General features: G+C 44.0%; 1 protein-coding gene across 2 annotated transcripts; it reads left to right on the top strand.

Annotated features, from left to right (window-relative positions):
- Positions 1–252: 252 nt before the first annotated feature.
- LOC147025224 (sphingosine 1-phosphate receptor 1-like) lies at positions 253–24,457 on the top strand. Of its 2 annotated transcripts, XM_085885978.1 has the most exons (4): positions 253–574; positions 19,865–19,933; positions 20,639–21,149; positions 21,327–24,457. In XM_085885978.1, exons 3-4 carry the CDS (start codon positions 20,680–20,682, stop codon positions 22,123–22,125), a joined length of 1,269 nt encoding a protein of 422 aa, XP_085742104.1. In that variant the 5' UTR covers positions 253–574; positions 19,865–19,933; positions 20,639–20,679; the 3' UTR covers positions 22,126–24,457. The 2 variants fall into 2 exon arrangements, with proteins under 2 accessions (XP_085742104.1, XP_085742102.1); XM_085885976.1 differs by lacking the exon at positions 19,865–19,933 and having other exon boundaries at positions 260–574.
- Positions 24,458–25,758: the final 1,301 nt, after the last annotated feature.

Genomic DNA, 25,758 nt, shown 5'->3' with positions numbered 1-25,758 from the left:
GAGTGCATCTTTGTTGAATCCCATAATGCAAAGAATATAAATCCTTATGATCTCATTGATGGGTGAAAAGTTGACACGTGGAGCTATTAGCATATTTCAACTGCAGGAGCCCAGTGGAAAAAAAAAATATGGGTTCAGATGATAGCAACACCCCTTGTTAGCTGTTGTGATGGAGTTGGGTGTGGTGCGGAAAACACACTTAGTTCGAGGGTTTGACGTACTTACATGAGAGGGGGGAGGGTGGATGCAGGAGAAAAAGGTGGATGCTGAAGGACAAAGGTGGGACGAAGGAAGGGGGGAGGGGAGCACGAAGAGGGAGGAGAAGGAAGCTTACCATCATCTAATCGCACTCACCTGTTCCTTCCCCCTCTACTCGTGTATATCTCTACCTTGCTGTGTCAACTTTTTTCCCCGACGCATCCTCTCGTATACCATCCCAGGCCACAGTTCTCACCTGATTCAGTCTTGTCTCTCCCTCAACTGTCTCAAACTTCTTCCCCCGTGCCTATAGCAGGATGACAAGAGCTCTTATCACAGTTTGCTGGCCCTGCTGGGATTAAGCATCCGTGGACAGGTGAGCTGGCTTGCGATTTCGATTTTTTTTTTCTGATAAATTTATGTTAAACTGTTTCCTTATGTTGATGTGTAAAATAAATAAATAAATAAACAAACTAGAACGGCTCTCGGTGGAGCGCATACCTCCACCTGGCTGAACAGTTTACGTGTTGGATCCCATGGATAGGTCGGATCTGCGTCCAGACCTGAGCCAAAATCGAATCGGCTTGTTCTTGTCTCCTAACCAAGTCATCCACCGAGTTTTGTCATAACTCGTCCACAACTTTTAGAGATATCATGCTGTACATAGTTTTTGGCTCCATCTCTCAATGGCAAAGAATCACTTTAAAAAATTTTTTTTTAAATTCTCGGACTCAAATCTGGATTTGTATCTTCACCAAAATCGAATTGATTCTTCCTTGCCACACATCCAACTAATCCACCAAGTTTCGTCATAATCCGTCAATAACCTTTTGAGATATCCTGCACACAATCAGACAAACAGACAGACAGACAGACAGACAAGGGTGAAAACATAACATACCTTCGGTAGCGGAGATAGTAAACATTTTTTTTCTAAGAGCTATTAACTTTACATTGTTCGACAAAACTTGAACACTGTACACATTTACTAACAATAGCAGGTGTTTCTGCACAAGTCCATGTAGATGTGGCTGTCAGTGCAGTATATCGTCGTTTACAAGAATATGTACGCCGTGTTCCTCGTAGCAATATATTTCATCAACTGAAAGTCAATAAGAGTACATCGACCACCATGGGAAGAAAGGTGTTGCTGACGTTTCAAGTTTCAAGCGTTTTCCCTTCCTCCGAACTTTTTTTTTTGCTCCGATGAAGGCTTCGAAAAGTCAGCACTTACCATGGCAGTTGAGTAGTATTCTCCAAACTCAGTTGATAAAGTCAATTGTTTAACTTGCCCATTGACTCAGACAAACAATAGTCTTCACAAAGACTGGTACTCTTAACATTTATGTCGTAATAAGTTAAACAAATTCATAAGTACATACCTGTCTACAAACACGTATAACGATTTCTATTGATCCCTTGTTCCAAATATCTATTCAGTAATTCTTTCCCCTTTATCGACAAGCTCATTTTGTTTATACGTACATGTAAATATTTTTGGATGGATACACGAGTTTACAAAAGCTCACACCTACATCCACTCTTGGATAGTTCTTGCTAACCTTACTCAACAAAAAGTGAAAACCTGCCAAAAGCATTGCACAACAAAATGGCACCCACCTGGACATACCGCAACGCCAGGTGGCTGTTATAATGGCCAGAGCTTGACCAACCACAGCCGAAGCGTAAACCTCTTGGGGGAAACCATATTCGTACCAACAACTTAACTTATCAAAGATAAACTTTCAAAGAAACTCTTCAAAAGTCACCGACAGCATCCGGCTACCCACTTGTGTTTCAAAAGGAGCACATTTAGTCCGCAATACTTATCATGATACCGAATGATTAATCACACGGAAGGAAGCGAGACACAAAAAAGAAACAAGCAAATTAACTTTAACCAAGTCAATACTACATCACAATGAATTGACAACCCGTGTAGAATTACCATACAGGAACGTGAAACCAAGAACAAAGAGAAGGATAATTTTGTTAACCGCGTACTGTACTCCTAAATATCAATGAGAGACTGATCTATGGCTGGATGCATGCACGCTCATCAGACTCACTTGTTAAAAATTCTGTGCAAATATCAGCCAATTTGTATAGATAAGCCGCTGGTTTGAGTCAGTGAACAATAAGGCAAGTAAGCGCAAGGGTGAAAAGCAGATAAACATATCTGAGAGATATGGAGGAGAAAGAGGGAGAGAGAAAGAGAGACCATATTGATAATTTACATCATGCACAAGAAGGAAGCAAAGAGGAGTAACAAGACAAACAGAAACAGATGTTAAATTGCCCATTTTTGTAAGGGCTGTGTTGTACATTATTGATGACCATTGCACAAGGCTTTGTGAATCACAACCATACAAAAAAAAAGAAAACAGTTGATGGATCTGCTGCAACGATGAAGACGGGCAGATGCTTGTATATCTGATCTCAGAGCTGCTGACTATGGAGGGCCTGTTGGTCGAACGAGAGCTGAACATGATCTTGCGGAGGTTTCAAAGAGAGGAAAAGCCCTAAGTCAGTTGCAAACTGAAGGAGTGATGTGGTTCAGCCAGTTCCTGCACCGGGGGGGTAAAACAAGTCTGGACTGGTAGAACGTTGCATCGTCATTCCAAGTATTCCGACCACAAGAAACACAGGCCAAGAAACGCAGGCCACTGTTACAAACCTCCGTCACCAGGTTATTTGAGGATTACCACTGTTAGATACCCTCTGGTAATGAGTTAGCTGACATATTGTATTTATCCTATTATTAAAGCATACATTCATTCCTGGCATGACAGGCTAATTGCCAGATGACCAAAAATAACCCTTATTTCTCCAAGTCTACCTATATTTTGTCCTCCATCCCAGCTGTTGGTGTGTTTCCCCCCCCTCTTTTTAGCTGTTCCATCCTGATCCATTCTTTGGAACGAGGATTATACACTGGCTCCTCCACGAGCCTCAACATTGCATGAATATTAAAAATTATAATCGTATCCATGGAACTGCTACCTTGATGTCAGAGATAGGCTTGAGCACATCAACCGACAAACGTTATGCTAGCTTGAGCTAATGCTCCTGGTAATGTGAAGCAAACCAGACTGGGAAGAGGTCAAACAAATTGCAGATCCCTCCATACCCATTATGATAAAAAGAGGAAAGGAAAGTACCATATCTGATTGGTCACCATCCGGGTCAGCAAGTACTTCCGACTTATGTCTAAGGTCACAATGTGAAAGGTCATGAACCTCCTGAGTCATCTGAAAGGACATTGACCCAAGCTCATCCAGTTTCCAATGCAACAGGAAATAAAAATGATGGTCATTGACAGAAAATGTCACTTTAAATCAGAACCAAGTAAATGAGGATAGAGGAAGCAGGAAAATATTCTCCCCCATCTGGGTAAATTTCCTTTTCTCACTTATTGACATTTCCTCTCCACTTGCATTTTGTATCTTTCTACATGACAAGATGCTACAGCATCAAAACCAAATCAAAGCAAACTGTAATTGAGGAAATGAGGCAACAGATAACAGGTCCAGAAATAAAACTGAGCAATGACTGTTGTGCCATGGAGTAACATTGAGGATAAATTTGCAGGGTGTGTAAAGTACTTCAATGGTTCAGTATTTCAAAAAGCCTCTGACGGTCTAGCCTCGCACCAGCCTTCTCATTGTGGCATTGTTTTCACTCATGGGTGGAGAAGTGAGAGGCGAATCACTGGTGCCTTAAAACCAGTGATTCAGGCAGATGGGGCTCATTGGCCTTGTGGAGAAGGATTCCGAATCCAAATCCACCGCGACCTTGCGGTTCAGGTTTTGAAACCAAAGGCGAAGGGTTTAATGGGTAAGGCAGGAATCCTCCTTAAAGGAGGTGGCCTTTGCATTAGTTAACCCATGGGCCACCCTTGGGAAAGATTTACTCCCCCCTCCCCCCCCCATTTTAGCTTCTCAATCATGGTTACGTGAAGTCATAGGAGCAGGTGGTGGATGGCTGTGCAAGCAGCTGGCACTGCATTATTGCCAGTAATGGCAGCATGGCCTTGATGTTAGGCAGATAATTATTTTATGGAGAACAATGGTCAAGATCATCTGTCTCATGTCGACCCTGCCATGAGGAAGGCAATGACAAACCACTTCCATGTATGCCAAGAAAACAGTCACGATCAGAAATCCAAGAGATAAAGCTGTGGTGCCGGATGATGAGCCTCCAGGTTTGAAAGCGCCCAAATGGCCATTGGGGGAAGAGGGAAGTGTTTTGATGAGTCGGACTGGCCTGGCCTGGACATCATGATGGGACTGCATCAAACCTGCGCAGAAATCCAGTTGCTGAGGCCACCAGAACTAAAAGTTGAATTCTGAGGTTCTCAAATGTTCACAAAATTGGGACATGGAATATAAGGTCAATGAATCAGGGAAAGTTTGATGTCATAAAGAAAGATGGAGAGGCCAAAAACTGAAATTTTGGGGATAAGTGAACCTGGATGGACTGGTTTGGTGAAGTTTCAATCTGACGATTACAAAGTGATATTTTCTGGTCACTCCCTCACATCAGTTCCACCCCACATGTCACCTTCACACCTGGGTGTTTCTATACCCGCTCCAGGCTCCCCACCCCCAACCCTGCTCAGTATCCCCTGATTACATGTCCAACTACCCCATGGCCATCCCCCTCTTTGCCTACTCTATGCTCTACCCCTCCTTGCTTCCTTCACACCATACCCCCTCTTTAAAACCTTCACCCCATGTGACCTCTTTGCTTCCTTTACTTACCACCCTCTCCTTGCTTCCTTCATGCTCACATCCTCCTTGCTTCCCCTGCCCTGGTTTTGCTTTCCCAACAGCTGGCCCCTCTCTTTTCCCCCTACGTCCCAGCCCTTCTCTTTTCCCTCTGTGCCCTGGCTCTTCCTTTCTCCCCCTTCTTCCCAGCCACACTCTTCTCCTCATGTGTCCTGGTCCCTTTCTTCTTCTCCTGCATCCTGCCCCTCCCTTATTCCCCTGCATCCCAGCCACTCTCGTCTTCCCTAGCATCCTACCCCCTTTCCTTTCCCCAGTGTCCCACCCCTTTCCACTTCCGCAGTGTCCCGCCCCTTTTCGCTTCCCGAGAGTCATGCCCCCTTTCTGCTTCCCCAGCTTCACTTCCCCATCATCCCACCCCCTTTCGGATTCCTTGGGGTCCTGCCCCCTTCCTGCTTTCCCAGTGTTCTACCCCTTTTCAGCTTCTCCAGCTTCTCCAGTGTTTCAGCTTCCTGCTTTCCCGGTGCCCCGCCCAATTTCTGCTTCCCCAGTATTCCGCTCCCTTTCTGCTTCCTCAGCATCCCTTACCCTCTCTGCCACCACAGAATCCCACCCCCTTTATTCTTCCACAGTATTATGTCCCCTCCATGCTCACCCCACGTCCCATTCCAAATCCTACCCCTGCCCCCTCCACGCTTCCCCAGCCATCCCGCGTTTAGCCCTCCCAGCCAATTGCATCTCCTCCCCCATCTCTCTCAATGGACCTCCAACATCTGAGGTCTTCACTCCAATTTGACAGATGTCTCAATCCAAGCTACCACTGGTAAACCTGACATTATCTGCCAAACAGAATCCTTCCTCTCACAGTATGTCCTCGATTCCTCGGAGTCTCTCCCAAGTCTCTCGGTACTGTCTACTGCAGGTTGACAGGCCTGAACCCCATTTCAGTGGTGGCATTGCAGTTTATGTCAAGAACTCCATTTCCCACTGTTCGTGAACTACCCTTCCTCCTACTACCCCCCAGGAGTACCTTTGGCAGTGCTTTACCCTCAGCAACCAACCCCTGTTTGTCTGTGTGGTGTACCATCGTCTTAACAGGGATGACTACTTACATCTCCCTCTCTGCCAATTTGGACCATCTTAGAACCAACCACACATCCCAACTCTCTCTTTCAAATATGCGGTGATTTCAACTAACACCATGCCAATTGGCTGGGTGTTTGTGCTTCTTCAACACGCCATGACATGCAGCAAAGGACTTCTGTGATTCCATGGGCCTCACCAAAACAAACATTGAACCTTCCGACACATATTTCTCACAATGGCACATCCTCCCTTCTGGCCTTGGTGATGATGAATATTTTTCACAGATGTCTCCTGTTCCTCTTCTGCTCCAATAAGGTAACCTTATCATGTGCTTGTGAGAGCCAATATCTCTCTGGCTGTTGTCAAAGAGCTACCTCATGCCATATAGTCTGGCATTTCATCCAAGCTGACTGGCAGTGACTGCAAGCTGCCCTCTCATCTCAAAACTGGTCCTTCATTTCCACCTCTCCTGCTATTGACACTGCCTGGGAATAATTCCACCCAAGCTCATTTTCCCTTCTGTAGAGGTTTATAACATCTGTTTTGCAGTTATTATACCTATCATCTCACCGTTGGTGAACATAATCCTGTGGTGAGGCAGCTGCCTTCAAACAACTTGCCTTCTTTTCCTGGAAGGCAAATTCGACCGAAGGAAACCTCAGATCATTCCACCACTACCATAACGAGTGTATGTCCACTCTCAGGAAAACCATAAAACAACATCTGGCCAACTTCAAGGCTGATCTCTCAAACCTGTCTCCTTCAAAGACCTGATGGTGCCTCCTCATGTCAGTCTTCGGTGTAGGTTCCCCTTGCACCGTTGCAGCTATGATCGGTTGGTGGCCTCTATTTTCCAGCCTCCTTTTTTTGTCTTGCACTCTTTGCACCATTTTTGGTTCTGCCCACTCATTTGTTCTTCTATTCTCTCACCTGTGGAACCAACTTCCCATCTGTTCAATCCAATTCTTCCCTCCAGAACTTCAAGATAGCTGTTCTCCACTACCCGAGGTCATTCCACATTACTACTCATTATCTCTTCTCCCCAAATGGCTCTATTCTCAAGCATTCCCTTTTTACAGGTTATTGTGATTTCCCCCTCTCCCTCACCTATCTTCATTTCTTAGTTGTCGTTTGGTTTGTTCAATTTCTGTTTTGTCTCCACTTTCCCTTTCCTCTGCTTCCAGCGTTTCAGCTTGATCACCCCCATGCGTCCTTCTTCCCCTTCCCTTGATCTCACTATCATTTCGACACTGCCGTTGGTGTTCCCTTGATCCCTTTCCCTTTCCCTTTCCATTTTGTGGCCTTCCATTCTGCTATAGTTCTTACACGAGCCTCGAATCATGTACTAGTCCACAAAAAAGACAAAAGGGACAACTAGTCTCTCATTAAATAACAAGAATGACTGCATTGTGGTAACAACTTGTGACAATAATTCTGCCTGACCCACTACGGTCCTCCCATGGGGATGGGAGTGGGAGCGGTCAAGGAAAGGAGTATCATGCTCCCAGAGGGAGTGGGTGTTTCTCGTGTCTAAAATTAGCCAAAATATGTGGAAATATCCTCAAAAATTATTTATTGGACAAAAATAATGCTAAGTACATCCGTTTTAAATCACATTCAGGTAACCAAAGAGGAGGTAAGAAAAGACGCACGTTGCCAGCAGAGCTGATTGAAATTGGATGATGTTTAACAAAATTACCACAGGGACGGCTTTGGGGGGGGGAGTAGTATGTGTGCTGATGAGCTTGATTAAGCCTTACTAATAACTTTTATTTGACGCATGATTAGATTTTTCAGGGTCCCTCATCGTGAGAAACACTCGACCCAAACAAAGCCAATGGAAATCTGACGCAACAAACCTGGGAAGTGGATAATTATCAGCAGAGGCCTACACGCCTGATGTCTTTGGCCCACCAGAAAACCAAGATGGTGGCCATATTATTTTGTCTGGGTGGCATCAAGCGACAAATGTGGGTGGGGTTCGGCAGCTGTCCGACCAATGGGTGCGCATTTCAAAAATCGACCCTCAACAAGAACCACAACAACAGCAGCAACAACAACCAGGCTGAGCTGTTGTAGAACTGCCACATGTCGCAGCCCAGCAGGCACCCAACGTTGTTGCAACGTCGTTTGCCGGTTATATCCTGACGTCAGAATTGGGTCAGTGTGAAGTTGTTTTTGCAACACCCATGACGTCAGATTTCAACGTTGTCACAACGTTGAAATCTGACGTTGTTGCAGCGTCGTGTTCTGGTTGTACCTGACGTCAGAATTGGGTCAGTGGGAAGTTGTATTTGCAACACTCATGACGTCAGATTTCAACGTTGTCACAACATTGAAGCATGACGTTATTTTTCAACTTTATCACAACGTTCATAAAATGGAGTTTTTGTTTTTACCCTTTTGTTTGCACGCCAAAGAAACGAACATTGCAGTGCATGACTCCCTTCAGCTTCCAGCTTGATGGAGCCCTCGACCCGTAGGTCTGGGGCCTGCGGAGCATCGCTGTTCCACCGGTGCCATTATCAAAACATTGAAGTTGTATTGCAACATCATTATATGTTGCACAGTAACACATAATGACCACAACATGAAAACAACTGTAATTCATAATTATTTATTATCACGTATCACGCAGAGCATGATTGTGGAAAAATATACAAGCAGTATTAACAATAATAATATCTTTATCCGTACCAAAAAAAGCACACTCAAATACAAACGTACAATGAATAAAAGTAGATACCATTGCAATTGAGAAACATATACTAAAAATGGGGAATATAAAGAAAGACCACATGGGTAAAAGTCGTAAATACCTTTTTGACAAATTCAGTTTGTGCAAAGCACAGTTAACAATTCAAATTCAGAAAGTTCTGCTCCATAGAGGAACTGTGGAGCTTCTCTCTCAAATATAATTGACTGCACAAAGGCACCTTTAAGTACAACAACATCATCATCATCATGCAGTGTTAGTAAAACTTAAGCCTGGTGTTGGCTTAGTGGTTCGGGTGGTGGCTTGGGATCCTAGGGTCCTGAGTTCAAGCCCTGTTGGCTGCTGAATTAAAATAAACCAGGAGGTTGACTTAGCTTGTCATCCTTCTGAGGTCGGCAAAATGAGTACCAGTGTACTGGTAAGGGCAAAAAGAGTACCAGTGTACTGGTATGTCATCAGCGGCATAGCCACGTCCCAACCAATGATGCCACCAGCAGCCATCGGCTGCACTCAATAGAGAGAGAGTTAGTAAAACTGATGATAATTCTATGCTTGCATACATTATGGGCATTAGGAGCATAAAAGGTATTGACAGATAACTTGCATTTATATAAAATGTAATTAAAATTTTTGGCTACTGATGGCATACTACCCATTGTTACAAGATTCATAATTAAGCAACCTCAGGCATGAATTATGAGAAGACAAAGAACCACATATAAATTTTGCTATACGACATAATAGTTGACATTCAATAGGTAGAAATTCAGCAATGACTGGTAAAAGAGTACAATATGGGTACTGATCATATAAATTCAAAAGGATCATAAAAACTTTTACTTCCTACTTGGGAAGTCAAACACCTTTCTGAGAGAATTTCTCCATGATATATACAATTTAGAAATATTTTTACTTATGTCCCACAGCAGGCATCAATAGAATGAGGTGCAAAAAGACTTAAACAGATGATACTTGACATTATATGAACAGTGCATAAAATTATATAAAACTGAATTACAATCAGGCAAATCAATGAGACCAAATATATATCAATGTGTGTGTATTCATACAAAGAAAAAATATAAATCTAACATCATTAAGTATGAAAACACAATTTTGAATGCATCTCACATAAATAATTCCAAAGCACAAAAAAATTAATTTGTTGGGTGTTTTCAATCTTAATTTCACAATAAAATAAAATAACTTCATTATTCATAAAAGTCCATGTAAATATTTTCACAATGTAAACTTAGGCTGGGTTTCCAACTTACAACATTACAATTAACTATGCTGCAAATTCTTAATAATCAAGGACGTGGACGGCTGGCACAGCGTGTTGCTGTTACTCGTTATTATTACACTAGTACGTGCCCATACGTGCGTGCCCGTATGTGCAAAAAATAAAAATAACAACTTTCAAACAAACACACAGGCCGTTCCTTCACTCTCGTAAATGACGACTGGATTGGGGCATTGTGTTTATCTATAAATGCGCACAAGAAATCTAGAAATTATGAGAATACAGTAAGTCATCACTATCCGGAAGTCTGTATGTTGTAACCCGTAATGGGGAACGCGGCTGAGGATCTCTTCCCCATCGGCCACGCCTATGCAGCAACGTGTCCTGTCATTGGTTGGTAAATAAATGGCCATAACTTGGGAACCACTTGTCCGATTAATATCAAACCTTGAAAAGGCACGTACTCAGGTCTCCAGCAATATACCTGGCAAGTTTCAATTAGATTGGACCAGTGGTCATCGAGAAACAGCGGTCACAAACACACAGACATACAGACACACTCATTGCTGGAATTATAGATAGACTAGTGCATGCTCGTACATGCATGCCCATATGTATTTGCCCGTATGTACGTGCCCGTATGTGCGTGGCCGTACGTGGAAAAAAATTACTTTCAAACCACTTGCCAGAAACAACAACCACACAGGTCGTTCCTTCGCTCTCGCGTGCCCGTACGTGCAAAAAAAATAAAAATAATAATTGTGACGTCAATCATGACGTCATAGCACAGTGTCCTGTCATTGGTTGGTAAATAAATGGCCATAACTTGGGAACCACTTGTCCGATTAATATTAAACCTTGAAAAGGCACATCCTCAGGTCCCCAGCAATATACCTGGCAAGTTTCAATGAGATCGGACCAGTGGTTGTCGAGAAACAGTGGTCACACACACACACACACACACACACACACACACACACACACACACACACACACACACACACACACACACACACACACACACACACACACACACCTGGAATTATAGATAGATGAGGGCTTGTTCCTGCCCACACCTCCACACGATCAGGGCCATATCAGCGACAGCTAAACGTGATAAACGAACGATGAAATCGGGTGTGAGAGGATTCGATCGTCAGATGCCGTTCCCGAGTCCAACGCTCGAACCACGATCGAGCTCCCCGAAGGGCTCGGGCCCGGGCCCGGGAGAGTTTCCATTGAATGTAACGATATAGGTTCCAGCACACCAGTAACAGGAACACATCATGGATTCTGTGATCTTAAAAACGTCCAAAAACAAAAGCTAAGACACAAAATCGATTTATAATATTATACTTACCAAGAATGATCACGGCGGAAGATAATTTTAACTAAAAAAAAAAAATCTAAAGTCTTCTTCAGATTAAAACGGATTGTCTCTGCCACACTCAGAAACAGCTGAAAGTTCACAAATTTAACCAAACATTTTTAAATGGCGGCTCGTGATGCGGGAAATAGGAATTAGCCAATCAGATCTCTCCTCCGGTGAAAGGCAGACACAAGCACACACGTCACGAGGTGGAAAATCGGTCACCATGGCAACACACGAGGCAGAAAAAAACAGTTTTAGACAATCGCGCTGCGGCTGTACCGCGTCGTCATCCGGTTGTACAACCAAGCGGCCGATCCCCGACGTCGTGAATCTTTCATACTGACGTCGTGTGTCTGCTGGGAGGTAAAAAGAGTGCAGACGTACAGTATTGTGTCACTTTTGCACATCTTGATGAAGTGCATGACCGTAAAGCTACATATGGTTCCAGTGATCTGTTCGTGCAGAAGCTTTGAGTTAAGGCTTTATATCGGGTGAAGGAGAGGGTAGAGTTGTCCGATTTAACGTGTGTATGAATTATCATGCACGACTCAAGGCGATTCACCCGAAGTCGTCGTTTCCAGAAAATTATTTTCTCCAGGTATGTTTACCATTTATAACAGAAATGTGTTAACAACAAACACAATATAACAGCCATTTTCTAAACAAAAGTTCAGCTATAAAAATTAGATAGTACTCTGCCTTCTTATTATCCTACTGAATTAAAGTAGCTATCATTTTGTTGGGACACAACTATACCACTGATGTTGTGCCCCTATACCGGTACAGTGATACTCATTTCACCAACCTCAGAAGGATGACAGGCTGAGTCAACCCCACCTGGTTGTTAATTTTCTGATCAATGGGGTTTGAAATCAAGACTATAAGATCCCAAACCAGCCATCATAACCACTAAGCCAACAACAAGCTTCACTATTTGGGATAGTGCGGATGTGCTCCTGACGCAAGTAGCGTCCTTTGTAAGTTAGGGCAGGAATTCGGGATTTGGCGAGGACGCAAACACGTGATGGCCAACTCTTCAAAAAGACACCGTGGGATCATTAACACCCACCAGCAAAAGCTAACAGACGAAAACCCATCTTAACTTCCCATCTGAGAAACGGTGCACACATTGATGCAACGCTCTGCTCATGAAGCACCAGGGTGAGAGTTTACAGTTGGTTTGTGAATCTCATCCAGATGACGGACGGCTCAAAGGCTGTACATTACCTCCAAGCTATCCTGCCAGCTCCCACTCCCCATCTCCCCCAAACTTTGTTTCGAAGAAAAATAGCAAAATTTATATAATCTTCCAAACAAAAGTTGAACATTTCGAAGTAACATTGCAGATTTTGTTATATCTTCATGAGTGCACTTGTGATATCCACAGTGAGGAATGTCTGATATCAAGAAATGTGAAGTAATGATTTTTATCCACGTCTCAAAATTCATTTAAGGGTGGAACAAGAGGGTGAGGGAAAAGGATCAAGAGACACAAAATGGGACAGATGGGAAACAGGAGGACAAGAACATGAAGTTATAAATAGGTATAAAAGGGAGAGAGGGTGAGGTGTCAGAGAGGAGACCATGTGTGAGACATCAGATTCTGGAAGACGGTTCCATATGTGAAGGTTTTCACTTAGGAAGGGTAACAAGGTAAGGGTTTCTGATTTGAAAGTGTGCAACCTGTTGGAGGAAGGGTTGGGCAAAGAGATGAGAGGACAGGAGGAGATCGACTCGAATTGTGCTGGTAAAAGACTGCACCAATCTGCCTGCCATGAACCTGCCTCCATTGAAACAGACCCTGGGAATCAGCCTCTTGTCACTAAATGCCATTGCCATACAGAATCTGAGATCACATGGCCTCAAGAGTGGGAAGATAGGAAGCAGCTGCACCAGTCCAGAGTGAGAGCCATATATCAAGATGCTTCAAATGAAGGCCTTGTGCACGGATAAAGCCGAGGAGAGTAAAGGAAGGCCTTGGCCCTGCAGATAATTCACAGATGGCAGCTGTCTTTGCAGAGGCAACTTGGAGATAAGATCTGCCCGAGAAAAGTTTTAACTCATCGTGAGACCCAGGAAGAGATAAGGCACTCAGCCTTGACATGAGCGGTGCCACAATCACGAGCCCATCCCTCAAGAGTGAAAGAACAGATTGAGATGTAGAAAACCAGAAATAAACTTGATCCACCACGACCACGATTTTGTGTCTGGTGAAATACTTGTGAGTGTGGACCTAAGATGGGCCGGATATTGAACTCTGGAATATTGGTGGATTGAAAATGCAGTAATTGTGAGCTTTGTGGAGAGTCAGCAGGATCTCATTGGACTTAACTTCTCCAGTAGAAAGAGGAAAGCTGCTTTCAGGCAACTGCTTCACCACATGCCAGAGACAGGATGTTAGGCAAGCTATGTAAATATGTGAAGGTATGAATTGATTAATAAATAATTATCGTCGACTGTTGAAAAATATTCCCAGGTACTGTGCCCAGAGATGAAGATGGAGTCGTGGAATAGGTGGTGAACTCCAGGCCAGACCAATCTGTCAGATGCAAATGTCAAAGCTGTGGAAGGAATAACCGCGGAGGAAGATGTGGGATATCCTGTAAAAGAAAGGATTCTGTTGGACAGGTGATGTCTGGGTATGAGAAAGGGATCTGGAGGGACAGATTGATGAGATTGCAGTGCAAGCCCTGATGTTATTGGACAAAATAGAAATACTTGGTGGAGTAATGGTTGGTCTGTCTGCTCTGAGCCTGGGAAGTCATTGGTTTGAACCCTGGTCGAGCAATACCAAAGATTTATGAAAATGGTACGTGCTGCTTCCATGAAAATGGTACGTGCTGCTTCCATGAAAATGGTACGCGCTGCTTCCTTGTTTGACATTCAGCTTTTTAAAAGTGTAAAGAATGGATAAATAACCATAGGTTCAAAACCATTGCACAGGCTTGCTGGGCCTGTGTTGGCTTCCTCCTGTGTTGAAGTTCCTTGGAGGAGAACTTCAAATTAATACCCCAAGCAAAAGTTTCTATTTTATTTTTATTTTTTGTATCCATTGCCGAGACTCGTATAAGAGCTAACACACAGAACGTATAACAAAGGAAGCAAGAGACAAGAAGCACAAAACAGTGGGGAACAGAGACATGAGGAGATCTGTAGAAGGAGAGGGATAGGGTGGGGGACACTGGGTAAACAAGATGGACACTACAGGGACTTTCAGGAAGGAAAGCAGGGAATTTGAAGCAGGTGGATGTGGAGGGGTGAGGGCAGTGCATGGAAAGTGAGGAATAGAGTTTTTGATGAAAAGAGAAACTCCACTGCCACGACGAGGCTCAGGTCTCTCATACCGGAGGACGGAGTAACCAGGTAGTAACTAAGGAGTCAGAGACGTCTTGAAGGAGGAAAGTTTCTATTAAGCAGATTATGTCTGGTTTGTCAGTGGCAACCTGTATGGAGGGATCTGTCAGGTTTGAGCGAAGGCCCCGGATGTTTGAGGTCAACATTGTTAAGGAAGAGAGAGGGGAGGAGGGGGAGGGGAGGGGGTGTGTGGAGAGTTGTTGACAGTGTTTAGGAGATTGCAGAAGAGCTATGAGAGAGGGCTGAGCTATTAGGATTATGGTGAGACTGAGGAGGAGGACAAAAGGCTCAGTGGTGATGGGATGAGTCACAGTGGGGAGTAATAAGAGAGGAGACAGAGGGAAGTAGAATATTGGAGGATGTTGAGGAATGACTTGGAAGAAAGAGGGCAGGGGAAGACGACAGTTTTATGGATATAAGTGCGGGGGGGGGGCAACTTTGAGAAGGGGGAATGAGGTGGGAGATTGGAGAGAAAAGAGTGAGAGGGGAGAATTGAGGGAGAAGGATGAGAGGAGAGAATTGAGGAAAACAGGTGTGGGGGATTCAGCATTCACACCATCTCATGCCCTGCAGACAGAGTAACTGGGCTTCAGCATTCACGCCATCTCATGCCCTGCAGACGGAGTAATTGTGAGATTCAGCATTCACGGCATCTCATGCCCTGCAGACAGAGTAACAGGGATTCAGCATTCACGGCATCTCATGCCCCGCAGACAGAGTAACTGGGATTCAGCGTTCACGCCATCTCATGGCCTGCAGACAGAGTAACTGGGATTCAGCGTTCACGCCATCTTATGCCGTGAAGACGGAGTAATTGTGAGATTCAGCATTCACGGCATCTCATGCCCCGAGGACAGAGTAACTGAGATTCATGCCATCTCATTCCCTGTGGACAGAGTAACTGAGATTCATGCCATCTCATTCCCTGTGGACAGAGTAACTGACATTCATGCCATCTCATTCCCTGCGGGCAGAGTAACTGACATTCATGCCATCTCATTCCCTATGGACAGAGTAACTGACATTCATGCCATCTCATTCCATGTAGACAGAGTAACTGACATTCATGCCATCCCATTCACTGTAGAGAGAGTAACTGACATTCATGCCATCTCATTCCATGCGGGCAGAGTAACTGACATTCATGCCATCCCATTCCCTGTAGACAGAGTAACTGACATTCATGCCATCTCATTCCCTGTAGACAGAGTAACTGACATTCATGCCATCCCATTCCCTGTAGACAGAGTAACTGACATTCATGCCATCCCATTCCCTGTAGACAGAGTAACTGACATTCATGCCATCTCATTCCCTGCAGACAGAGTAACTGACATTCATGCCATCTCATTCCCTGCGGGCAGAGTAACTGGCATTCATGCCATCTCATTCCCTGTTGACAGAGTAACTGACATTCATGCCATCTCATTCCCTGTAGACAGAGTAACTGACATTCATGCCATCCCATTCCCTGTGGACAGAGTAACTGAGATTCATGCCATCTCATTCCCTGCGGGCAGAGTAACTGACATTCATGCCATCTCATTCCCTGTAGACAGAGTAACTGACATTCATGCCATCTCATTCCCTATGGACAGAGTAACTGACATTCATGCCATCTCATTCCCTGTAGACAGAGTAACTGACATTCATGCCATCTCATTCCCTGCGGGCAGAGTAACTGACATTCATGCCATCTCATTCCCTGTGGACAGAGTAACTGACATTCATGCCATCCCATTCCCTGTAGACAGAGTAACTGACATTCATGCCATCTCATTCCCTGTGGACAGAGTAACTGACATTCATGCCATCCCATTCCCTGTAGACAGAGTAACTGACATTCATGCCATCTCATTCCCTGTGGACAGAGTAACTGACATTCATGCCATCTCATTCCCTGCGGGCAGAGTAACTGACATTCATGCCATCTCATTCCCTGTTGACAGAGTAACTGACATTCATGCCATCTCATTCCCTGCGGGCAGAGTAACTGACATTCATGCCATCCCATTCCCTGTAGACAGAGTAACTGACATTCATGCCATCCCATTCCCTGTAGACAGAGTAACTGACATTCATGCCATCTCATTCCCTGTGGACAGAGTAACTGACAATCATGCCATCCCATTCCCTGTAGACAGAGTAACTGACATTCATGCCATCTCATTCCCTGTGGACAGAGTAACTGACATTCATGCCATCTCATTCCCTGTTGACAGAGTAACTGACATTCATGCCATCTCATTCCCTGTAGACAGAGTAACTGACATTCATGCCATCTCATTCCCTGTGGACAGAGTAACTGACATTCATGCCATCTCATTCCCTGTAGACAGAGTAACTGACATTCATGCCATCTCATTCCCTGTAGACAGAGTAACTGACATTCATGCCATCTCATTCCCTGTTGACAGAGTAACTGACATTCATGCCATCTCATTCCCTGTAGACAGAGTAACTGACATTCATGCCATCCCATTCCCTGTAGACAGAGTAACTGACATTCATGCCATCTCATTCCCTGTGGACAGAGTAACTGACATTCATGCCATCTCATTCCCTGTTGACAGAGTAACTGACATTCATGCCATCTCATTCCCTGTAGACAGAGTAACTGACATTCATGCCATCTCATTCCCTGTAGACAGAGTAACTGACATTCATGCCATCTCATTCCCTGTGGACAGAGTAACTGACATTCATGCCATCCCATTCCCTGTAGACAGAGTAACTGACATTCATGCCATCTCATTCCCTGTGGACAGAGTAACTGACATTCATGCCATCCCATTCCCTGTAGACAGAGTAACTGACATTCATGCCATCTCATTCCCTGTGGACAGAGTAACTGACATTCATGCCATCCCATTCCCTGTAGACAGAGTAACTGACATTCATGCCATCTCATTCCCTGTGGACAGAGTAACTGACATTCATGCCATCCCATTCCCTGTAGACAGAGTAACTGACATTCATGCCATCTCATTCCCTGTGGACAGAGTAACTGACATTCATGCCATCCCATTCCCTGTAGACAGAGTAACTGACATTCATGCCATCTCATTCCCTGTGGACAGAGTAACTGACATTCATGCCATCTCATTCCCTGTGGACAGAGTAACTGACAATCATGCCATCCCATTCCCTGTAGACAGAGTAACTGACATTCATGCCATCTCATTCCCTGTGGACAGAGTAACTGACATTCATGCCATCTCATTCCCTGTTGACAGAGTAACTGACATTCATGCCATCTCATTCCCTGTAGACAGAGTAACTGACATTCATGCCATCTCATTCCCTGTTGACAGAGTAACTGACATTCATGCCATCTCATTCCCTGTAGACAGAGTAACTGACATTCATGCCATCCCATTCCCTGTGGACAGAGTAACTGAGATTCATGCCATCTCATTCCCTGCGGGCAGAGTAACTGACATTCATGCCATCTCATTCCCTGTAGACAGAGTAACTGACATTCATGCCATCTCATTCCCTATGGACAGAGTAACTGACATTCATGCCATCTCATTCCCTGTAGACAGAGTAACTGACATTCATGCCATCTCATTCCCTGCGGGCAGAGTAACTGACATTCATGCCATCTCATTCCCTGTGGACAGAGTAACTGACATTCATGCCATCCCATTCCCTGTAGACAGAGTAACTGACATTCATGCCATCTCATTCCCTGTGGACAGAGTAACTGACATTCATGCCATCCCATTCCCTGTAGACAGAGTAACTGACATTCATGCCATCTCATTCCCTGTGGACAGAGTAACTGACATTCATGCCATCTCATTCCCTGCGGGCAGAGTAACTGACATTCATGCCATCTCATTCCCTGTTGACAGAGTAACTGACATTCATGCCATCTCATTCCCTGCGGGCAGAGTAACTGACATTCATGCCATCCCATTCCCTGTAGACAGAGTAACTGACATTCATGCCATCCCATTCCCTGTAGACAGAGTAACTGACATTCATGCCATCTCATTCCCTGTGGACAGAGTAACTGACATTCATGCCATCTCATTCCCTGTGGACAGAGTAACTGACAATCATGCCATCCCATTCCCTGTAGACAGAGTAACTGACATTCATGCCATCTCATTCCCTGTGGACAGAGTAACTGACATTCATGCCATCTCATTCCCTGTTGACAGAGTAACTGACATTCATGCCATCTCATTCCCTGTAGACAGAGTAACTGACATTCATGCCATCTCATTCCCTGTGGACAGAGTAACTGACATTCATGCCATCTCATTCCCTGTAGACAGAGTAACTGACATTCATGCCATCTCATTCCCTGTAGACAGAGTAACTGACATTCATGCCATCTCATTCCCTGTTGACAGAGTAACTGACATTCATGCCATCTCATTCCCTGTAGACAGAGTAACTGACATTCATGCCATCCCATTCCCTGTAGACAGAGTAACTGACATTCATGCCATCTCATTCCCTGTGGACAGAGTAACTGACATTCATGCCATCTCATTCCCTGTTGACAGAGTAACTGACATTCATGCCATCTCATTCCCTGTAGACAGAGTAACTGACATTCATGCCATCTCATTCCCTGTGGACAGAGTAACTGACATTCATGCCATCCCATTCCCTGTAGACAGAGTAACTGACATTCATGCCATCTCATTCCCTGTGGACAGAGTAACTGACATTCATGCCATCTCATTCCCTGTTGACAGAGTAACTGACATTCATGCCATCTCATTCCCTGTTGACAGAGTAACTGACATTCATGCCATCCCATTCCCTGTAGACAGAGTAACTGACATTCATGCCATCTCATTCCCTGTTGACAGAGTAACTGACATTCATGCCATCTCATTCTCTGTAGACAAAGTAACTGAGATTCAGCATTCAGATAATTATGGTGCCTCGCTCTGTTTGTTTAGTGGAAACCTCAAAGGAACAGTTGAAAAGCCGCTTCCAATGTCATTTTTTCAAGACTTCATGGGGCAAGGTGTTCTATGGACTGCATGGGGTGAGGTACATGGGGTGAGGTACATAGCTAAGTGAACAGAAGTGAGAGTACAGACAGGTAGGGAGGGGTAAGACCTGAAAAAGGAGGAGCACGTCAGGGGGGATCGAGAGTGTGGAGTAGATCTGCATTTACATTTCAGTTTCCATTTCAGAACACCGATATCAGCAATGTGGACAAACATCACAGATGGGATGAAGATCAGGGTTATTGAATATTTCGAGTAAGTCTGCGCTGTACCTATGTGACTGATTGCTATGAATCGAGTTATATACTCTTGAGGAAGAGTGAAGGGAAAAGAGCATGATGGAAGAATGAGAATGGATCAGAGAAGGAAGCGGAGGATTTGTGTTAGCTCATTGTGACCACGATACACACTATTGAGATATCTAAATGAAGAGGAATGAAAGGTAGAAAATGTTTATATTGCATGAGCAAATTCGAAGGGGAGAGTTGGAAACTGTTGATAGAATGAAAAAATAACAAAGAAAGTCGAAAAGAGGGGAGCCGAGAAGGACATAACAGTTAGCGTAACTGGTGTCGTCAAGTGAGCGATCGGAACAGCACAGCAAGAAAAGGGGTTTTTGGTTGTTCTCCTAGTATTTATTTTGAGAGTTACAGTACATGAGACATCGGTACAAGGGAGAGATACAGGAAATGGGATGTTTCTCCAAGGGTTAGGACGGTGCAGTATATCTCAAGGTTGGTGCAGCATGATACAGAAAGAGGAGAAGGAAAGTGATGCACAATCAGAGCTGTGCGTGTCGCCTGTGTTTCCTGAATGTGGAACATGAGGGCTTTCTATCCAATTAAAACATATTTTTTTATATAAACTTATAGTACATGAATTGGATGTAATACAATACCTAACTTGGCACTAACAATACATTACAGCTCGTAACATGATCTGTTCGGTATTTTCTTGCAGAGTTGAATGCAGCATCCATACACCCTTTTATTAATCTCACCATGAGTCAAAATCGTGAAGGATTGACATCATCATTAACAACACCGCCACAGTATCTAACCTCCAGTCCATGGAGCGAGATTCAGAGGCATTACAATCATACTGGGAAAATGAGTAAGCGTCACAATAACCTGATTGTTGAAGGCTTCTGCTTCACCGTATGCATCATCATCATGATCGCCAATGGGCTTGTGCTGGCAGCTCTCTGCCGGAGTCGGAGGCTCAGAGCTCCGGCATACCTCTTCATTGGCAACCTTGCTCTTGCTGACCTTGTGGCTGGTGCAGCCTATGCAGCAAACATTGCTTGTTCAGGACCTCGGACATTACATCTTTCCACATTGGCATGGATGCTGCGCGAGGGGGCAACTTTTACCGCACTCTCTGCCTCAATCTTCAGCCTTTTAGCTATTGCTGTGGAAAGATACCTCACCATGACAAAATCACCCAGATGGGAAGGAAAGCTTAATCCAAGGTACGAGGGGGGGGGGGGAAATGTGTATAAGGAAAGCTTCTACGTAGATTTTGCATTGCGATATTTGGGAACATTCTGCAATTATTGATTAACAATGCACATTGTACATGTTCGTGAAGCAATATGAAAACTGAAATCAATTTATCTCCTCTAATGCCCTTATCCCACAACTTGCAGGTCTCGAATGCGAGCAGCAATGGTCGCCATAGGATGTTGGGTGGCTGCCCTGTTGATAGGAGCTCTGCCCAGCTTTGGCTGGAATTGCCGAAAATTGCTACATCGCTGTTCAACCATACTACCTTTATATGCACGTGGATACCTGCTCTTCTGTTTAATTGCATTCACCGGCCTACTCTTAACGGTCATTGCTCTCTATACTCGTATCTACATACTAGTTCAAGGGAGAAGGCGACGACTTTCTATATCAGCAAAAGATCCTCAACATTCAGCTCCTGGGAGGATCAGGCGGCAGGCAAAAGCACTGGCTCTGTTCCGCACTCTTGCCATAGTTGTCGGGGCATTTATCATATGCTGGGCACCACTTTTTGGACTTCTACTTGTGGATGTTATTTGTCGTGGTGTTCAGTGTCCTATTTTGTACAAGTCCGATGGTTTTCTTGCAATCGCTGTGATGAACTCCGCCATTAACCCCGTGATCTACACAGCATCAAGTCACGACATGCGACGGGCATTTGTTCATCTAATTCATGACATTATGCGGTTGTTCCATTGTCAACATTTCTGCACGACTCATGGAGAATCTACAAAAGACCATGCACCTGGAGAGGCACTGTCAAATGGGCTGGACTCAGACACGGCATCCGCAACACCTGCGTACCAAGGTGGAAGCTGCATTAATGGCCAATTCAACAGAGGGACATCGCCTAAAAAGCAGAATGGCAGAAAAAACAGTACAATCATTCAAACTTCCGAGTCTGAGTTCCATCACAGCCAGACTCCACCTTCTGTGCTCTGAGGGGCAATATTCTCAAGCTCAGGATTCCTCTTCTGGAATTGTTGTTTCACAGTTATTGTTCATTGTTGGAGTTAATTTCTCGATGACATCTATTTTTGTGCATCCTGTTGCGTGCTTTAGCATGTGTCGTCAAGTTGGGTTTGTGTCCTCTTGTGGCCTCACTCAGGTGAGTTACTCATTTTCTGTCCTCCCCTGCATTGTTGCATCGCTACCCCCATTGTCAGTGTGTTGCCTTTCCCCTCTTTATTTCATGGAAAACAAAACGAGCGAAAGGTTCTGGTGCTGTAGTGTGGAAGTTACTTTTGCATTGTGTTCATGAGGAAGTCATACCATGAGTTATTTGACAGCTCATGTTTATTTAGCATTCTCACTTATGTTGTTACAAGACAATACCAAAAAAGTGAAACCTTTTTTGCTTGATGTACCCACTCTTAATGTAAATGCCTTTACACTATCTTAGCATTAGGGTCTGGCAGAGGATATTTTCAAACACTAATTATGGGCTCAACGACAGCACACAAAATATGAAAGAAATAAGGAATGTGTAATGTGAGCAATGACAGAGAATTCCAATCCATCCTATCAAAATTATCTGATGACAGATGATGGAGTCGTGTCTCATTCACCCCCATTCCATTCCAAGGGGGAATGGACATTGTGATGTGTTCTGAGCTGTGAGCAGAGCTGACCATTTCTACTTCCTCATGGGGCTGTGGGTAATGCGATTGCACATTAGAGTTCAATGAAACATGTTCAAACCTCTATTTGAACATCTTTAATGTGTGTACACATTCTGAGCCACCGCAGGCTCGTTCCCAATGTCGGTGTCAATTTCCTTGTAGTACCGGCTTCTTGTTGTTGCTCTGAAGATTTCTTATTGTGGTCCATCACTTGCTCATACACACGTTTCACCTTGCACGTTTTATTTCAACATTGTTTCATACAAGGTACACACCACCCTTTCACGTTATACAATTCAGCAACTCAGTTTGTGTTTTGTCTTCTTCCCCAAAGTGGCAGCAACACTTAAATCTCGAAAAAAAATCCTAAGATGGGAGATTTGCTGCATCCTCAATTAATTTTGCCTTCTGAGACCCCTGAAAATGAATGTGTACATGATGAAAACATGGACACGTCCATTACAGGGGGTTGGGAGCATGATGACAGAGGACTGGGAATGTGATGACATTACTGTTCCAGTGAAATTCTGCACTCAAGGGGATGAGATGGGAAATTGTCCCTCCAAGGACACTTTTAGGGTCTGTGTGAAGATGGTTTCCTTGTGTGAAGTGGGATTGAATCAGAGAAGGTGGCACTTAAGCTGTTCCAGTACAGGAATAGCGAGGCTTAAGGGTCCAGATTTTGCATTAGACAAGTGGATGGCCTTCAAGATATTAAATGGCTGCACACTAAGACTTGTTATGCATTGTCAGTAAATCATGTATCCAATGATTTTGGTAGAACGGGTACATATCCCCCCTCCCCCCCTTGCAACCCTAATCCCAACAGGATATCTGATCAATCCATCCACATGATGTGTTTGATCTCCCAAGGAAATGACTCTCCCACTTTCCACAACTGGTGCTCTCAACAAAAGGATGTAGGGAAGTGAAGCAGATGTAAATAACGCACTCTCATTCAGCCATCAAACACTAATTGAAATTCCATGTAAGTTCCCAATACCAAGTTATAATATAGGATTATGATTAAAAATAAAACCACAAACGTTCACTCGCAATTAATTATTGTGATTATATTTACTCTTTTTATAAAATTTGTGTGCAAATTGAGGCTCTGAAACGACAAAGTGACAGCAAACCATTGCCAGTTTATTGTTCTTTAAGAGGTTTAACATTTTGTACATAAACAATTTTCTGTATTTTACAGAAGGTGTATATTTCAGAATAAAAAACCCCACAAAAATGGGAAGAAGAAAAATATGTAAAACTATGATAACGCTCCCACTTACGCGCCGTAAAGTTTTCATGTTCATCTACTTGTGCAATACAATATAACAAAAAGTTTAGTTGCAAAGCACATGCAAAGAGCTCCCAACTGTAACTACAATATTTCCTCTCTTTGTGTGACCACACAAAGCCATATTGTCAGTTTACGGTGGTGAAATATCATTTCGGAGCAGGAGATTATTCTATATATTGACAACGGCCTGAGCATAATCTAACATGGGAAATTTAGCAATGACATCATCGGCACATTTTAATCTGCACCTGTGAAGTGAACGTTATTTTATTAAGAGGAGGTCTACTGTAAGTCATTGTTCACTTGGCATGCATGCAAGCCTCTGAGATAAAGGCCACAACCAAACTATCTCCACCAGAGCTTCGGGAAGCAGTATTGGATAGGGATGGCTGAAAGACTGAAGTCGGCCACGACTTGACAAAAAAAGGGATACATATTTGTTGTAACGGACTCAGTCTCCCTCATGGGCGATGTGACACTGTCAGATGCAGAGTCATCTTGGAAACCTGGAAATGTGACGAGTCTGGGTGCAGTGTGGTTATAATTAATTAGTTTAGCCACGCGACAGCTTCAGTGTGCATGCATGGTGTGGAGGGGGACTTTAATTATACCGGAGAATGATCCTGTCGCTCAAAATGCACAGAAATTCACTTTAGCAATAGTAGATTTAATAAACAATGGGGATGCGGACAAAGTAAGCAAAAAAGAAAGCAGCTGAAGTATAAATTATGCAAGAACCACAGGGTGCTTAACTTGACAGAGTAACCGGACGGTTCCACCAGCTATCCTCAGACTGAACGTAACGTGGGCACACTGAGGCAGGGACAAAGGACCATCAGGAGATTGGACATGAGAACTGTATGGTGTATATGTGTATGGTCCCTCGCTGTGGTGTTAGTAGGAGTGACACAGGCTGTTCTCATACATTGGCAGAGCCGCCTGTGATGCTTTGCAGCAGGCTTGCATTTCAGATCTTTCTCGCCATTCACACCGAAGTTCTCCAATGGTTTGGGTTGTCTGTTCAAGCATGTCTCTGCGGCATGCCTGACATCTCTCTCTGGCATCTCCTTGCATCCCCCTTAGCATGTGAATGCCGCTGCCTTTTATCGCCAACCACACCAACCCCTCACAGGGTGGTCTCTCTGTCCATCCTGTGAGTGTTATGCATGCACTGCCACGGTGCTGAAGTAGTCCAAGTGGATGTGTCATGTCTTCAGAGCATGTGCAGGTTGCACACACAACAAGCATATATTGACATATCATGTTGAACGTGATATTTTATGATGTTAAAGGACATTAAAGTGATTTGAGGTGTAAAACAGAGAGAGAAAAGAGGGAGAAGTGACAGACGCGAGGGTGAGGGTGACAAGGAGCTACCTAGACATCATATCCTGGTCGTTGATAATTGGGGTTACAAACACTTATGCTAACATTCAGTATGAGATAACTAATTAATAATTAACCCCTCATTCACCACCAAGTCATTTGTGTGTGTGTATATACAGGGTGTCCATAAAGTCTCTTTATAATTTATACCGTCTTGATGTGCTTCGTACAACTAATGGTGCCCATATAGAAGTGTATTAAATGAGGCAAAAAAACTTCAATATCTACTCCTCATTTTGTAATAATTTCCACAGGTTTATCGATTCA

Source organism: Eptatretus burgeri, chromosome 6 (genome assembly GCF_056783735.1).
Source record: "Eptatretus burgeri isolate ZD-2024b chromosome 6, Ebu_testis_v1, whole genome shotgun sequence".
NCBI classification, from domain to species: Eukaryota; Metazoa; Chordata; class Myxini; order Myxiniformes; family Myxinidae; genus Eptatretus; species Eptatretus burgeri.
Note: the sequence above shows the minus strand (reverse complement) of the source record. Positions and strands in the feature narration are given on the sequence as shown.

Coding starts and splice junctions, on each gene's coding strand:
- LOC147025224 (XM_085885978.1), top strand. CDS start 20,680: ATGAGTCAAAATCGTGAAGGATTGACATCATCATTAACAACACCGCCA. Junction 21,150..21,326: donor GAAGGAAAGCTTAATCCAAG/GTACGAGGGGGG, acceptor CACAACTTGCAG/GTCTCGAATGCGAGCAGCAA.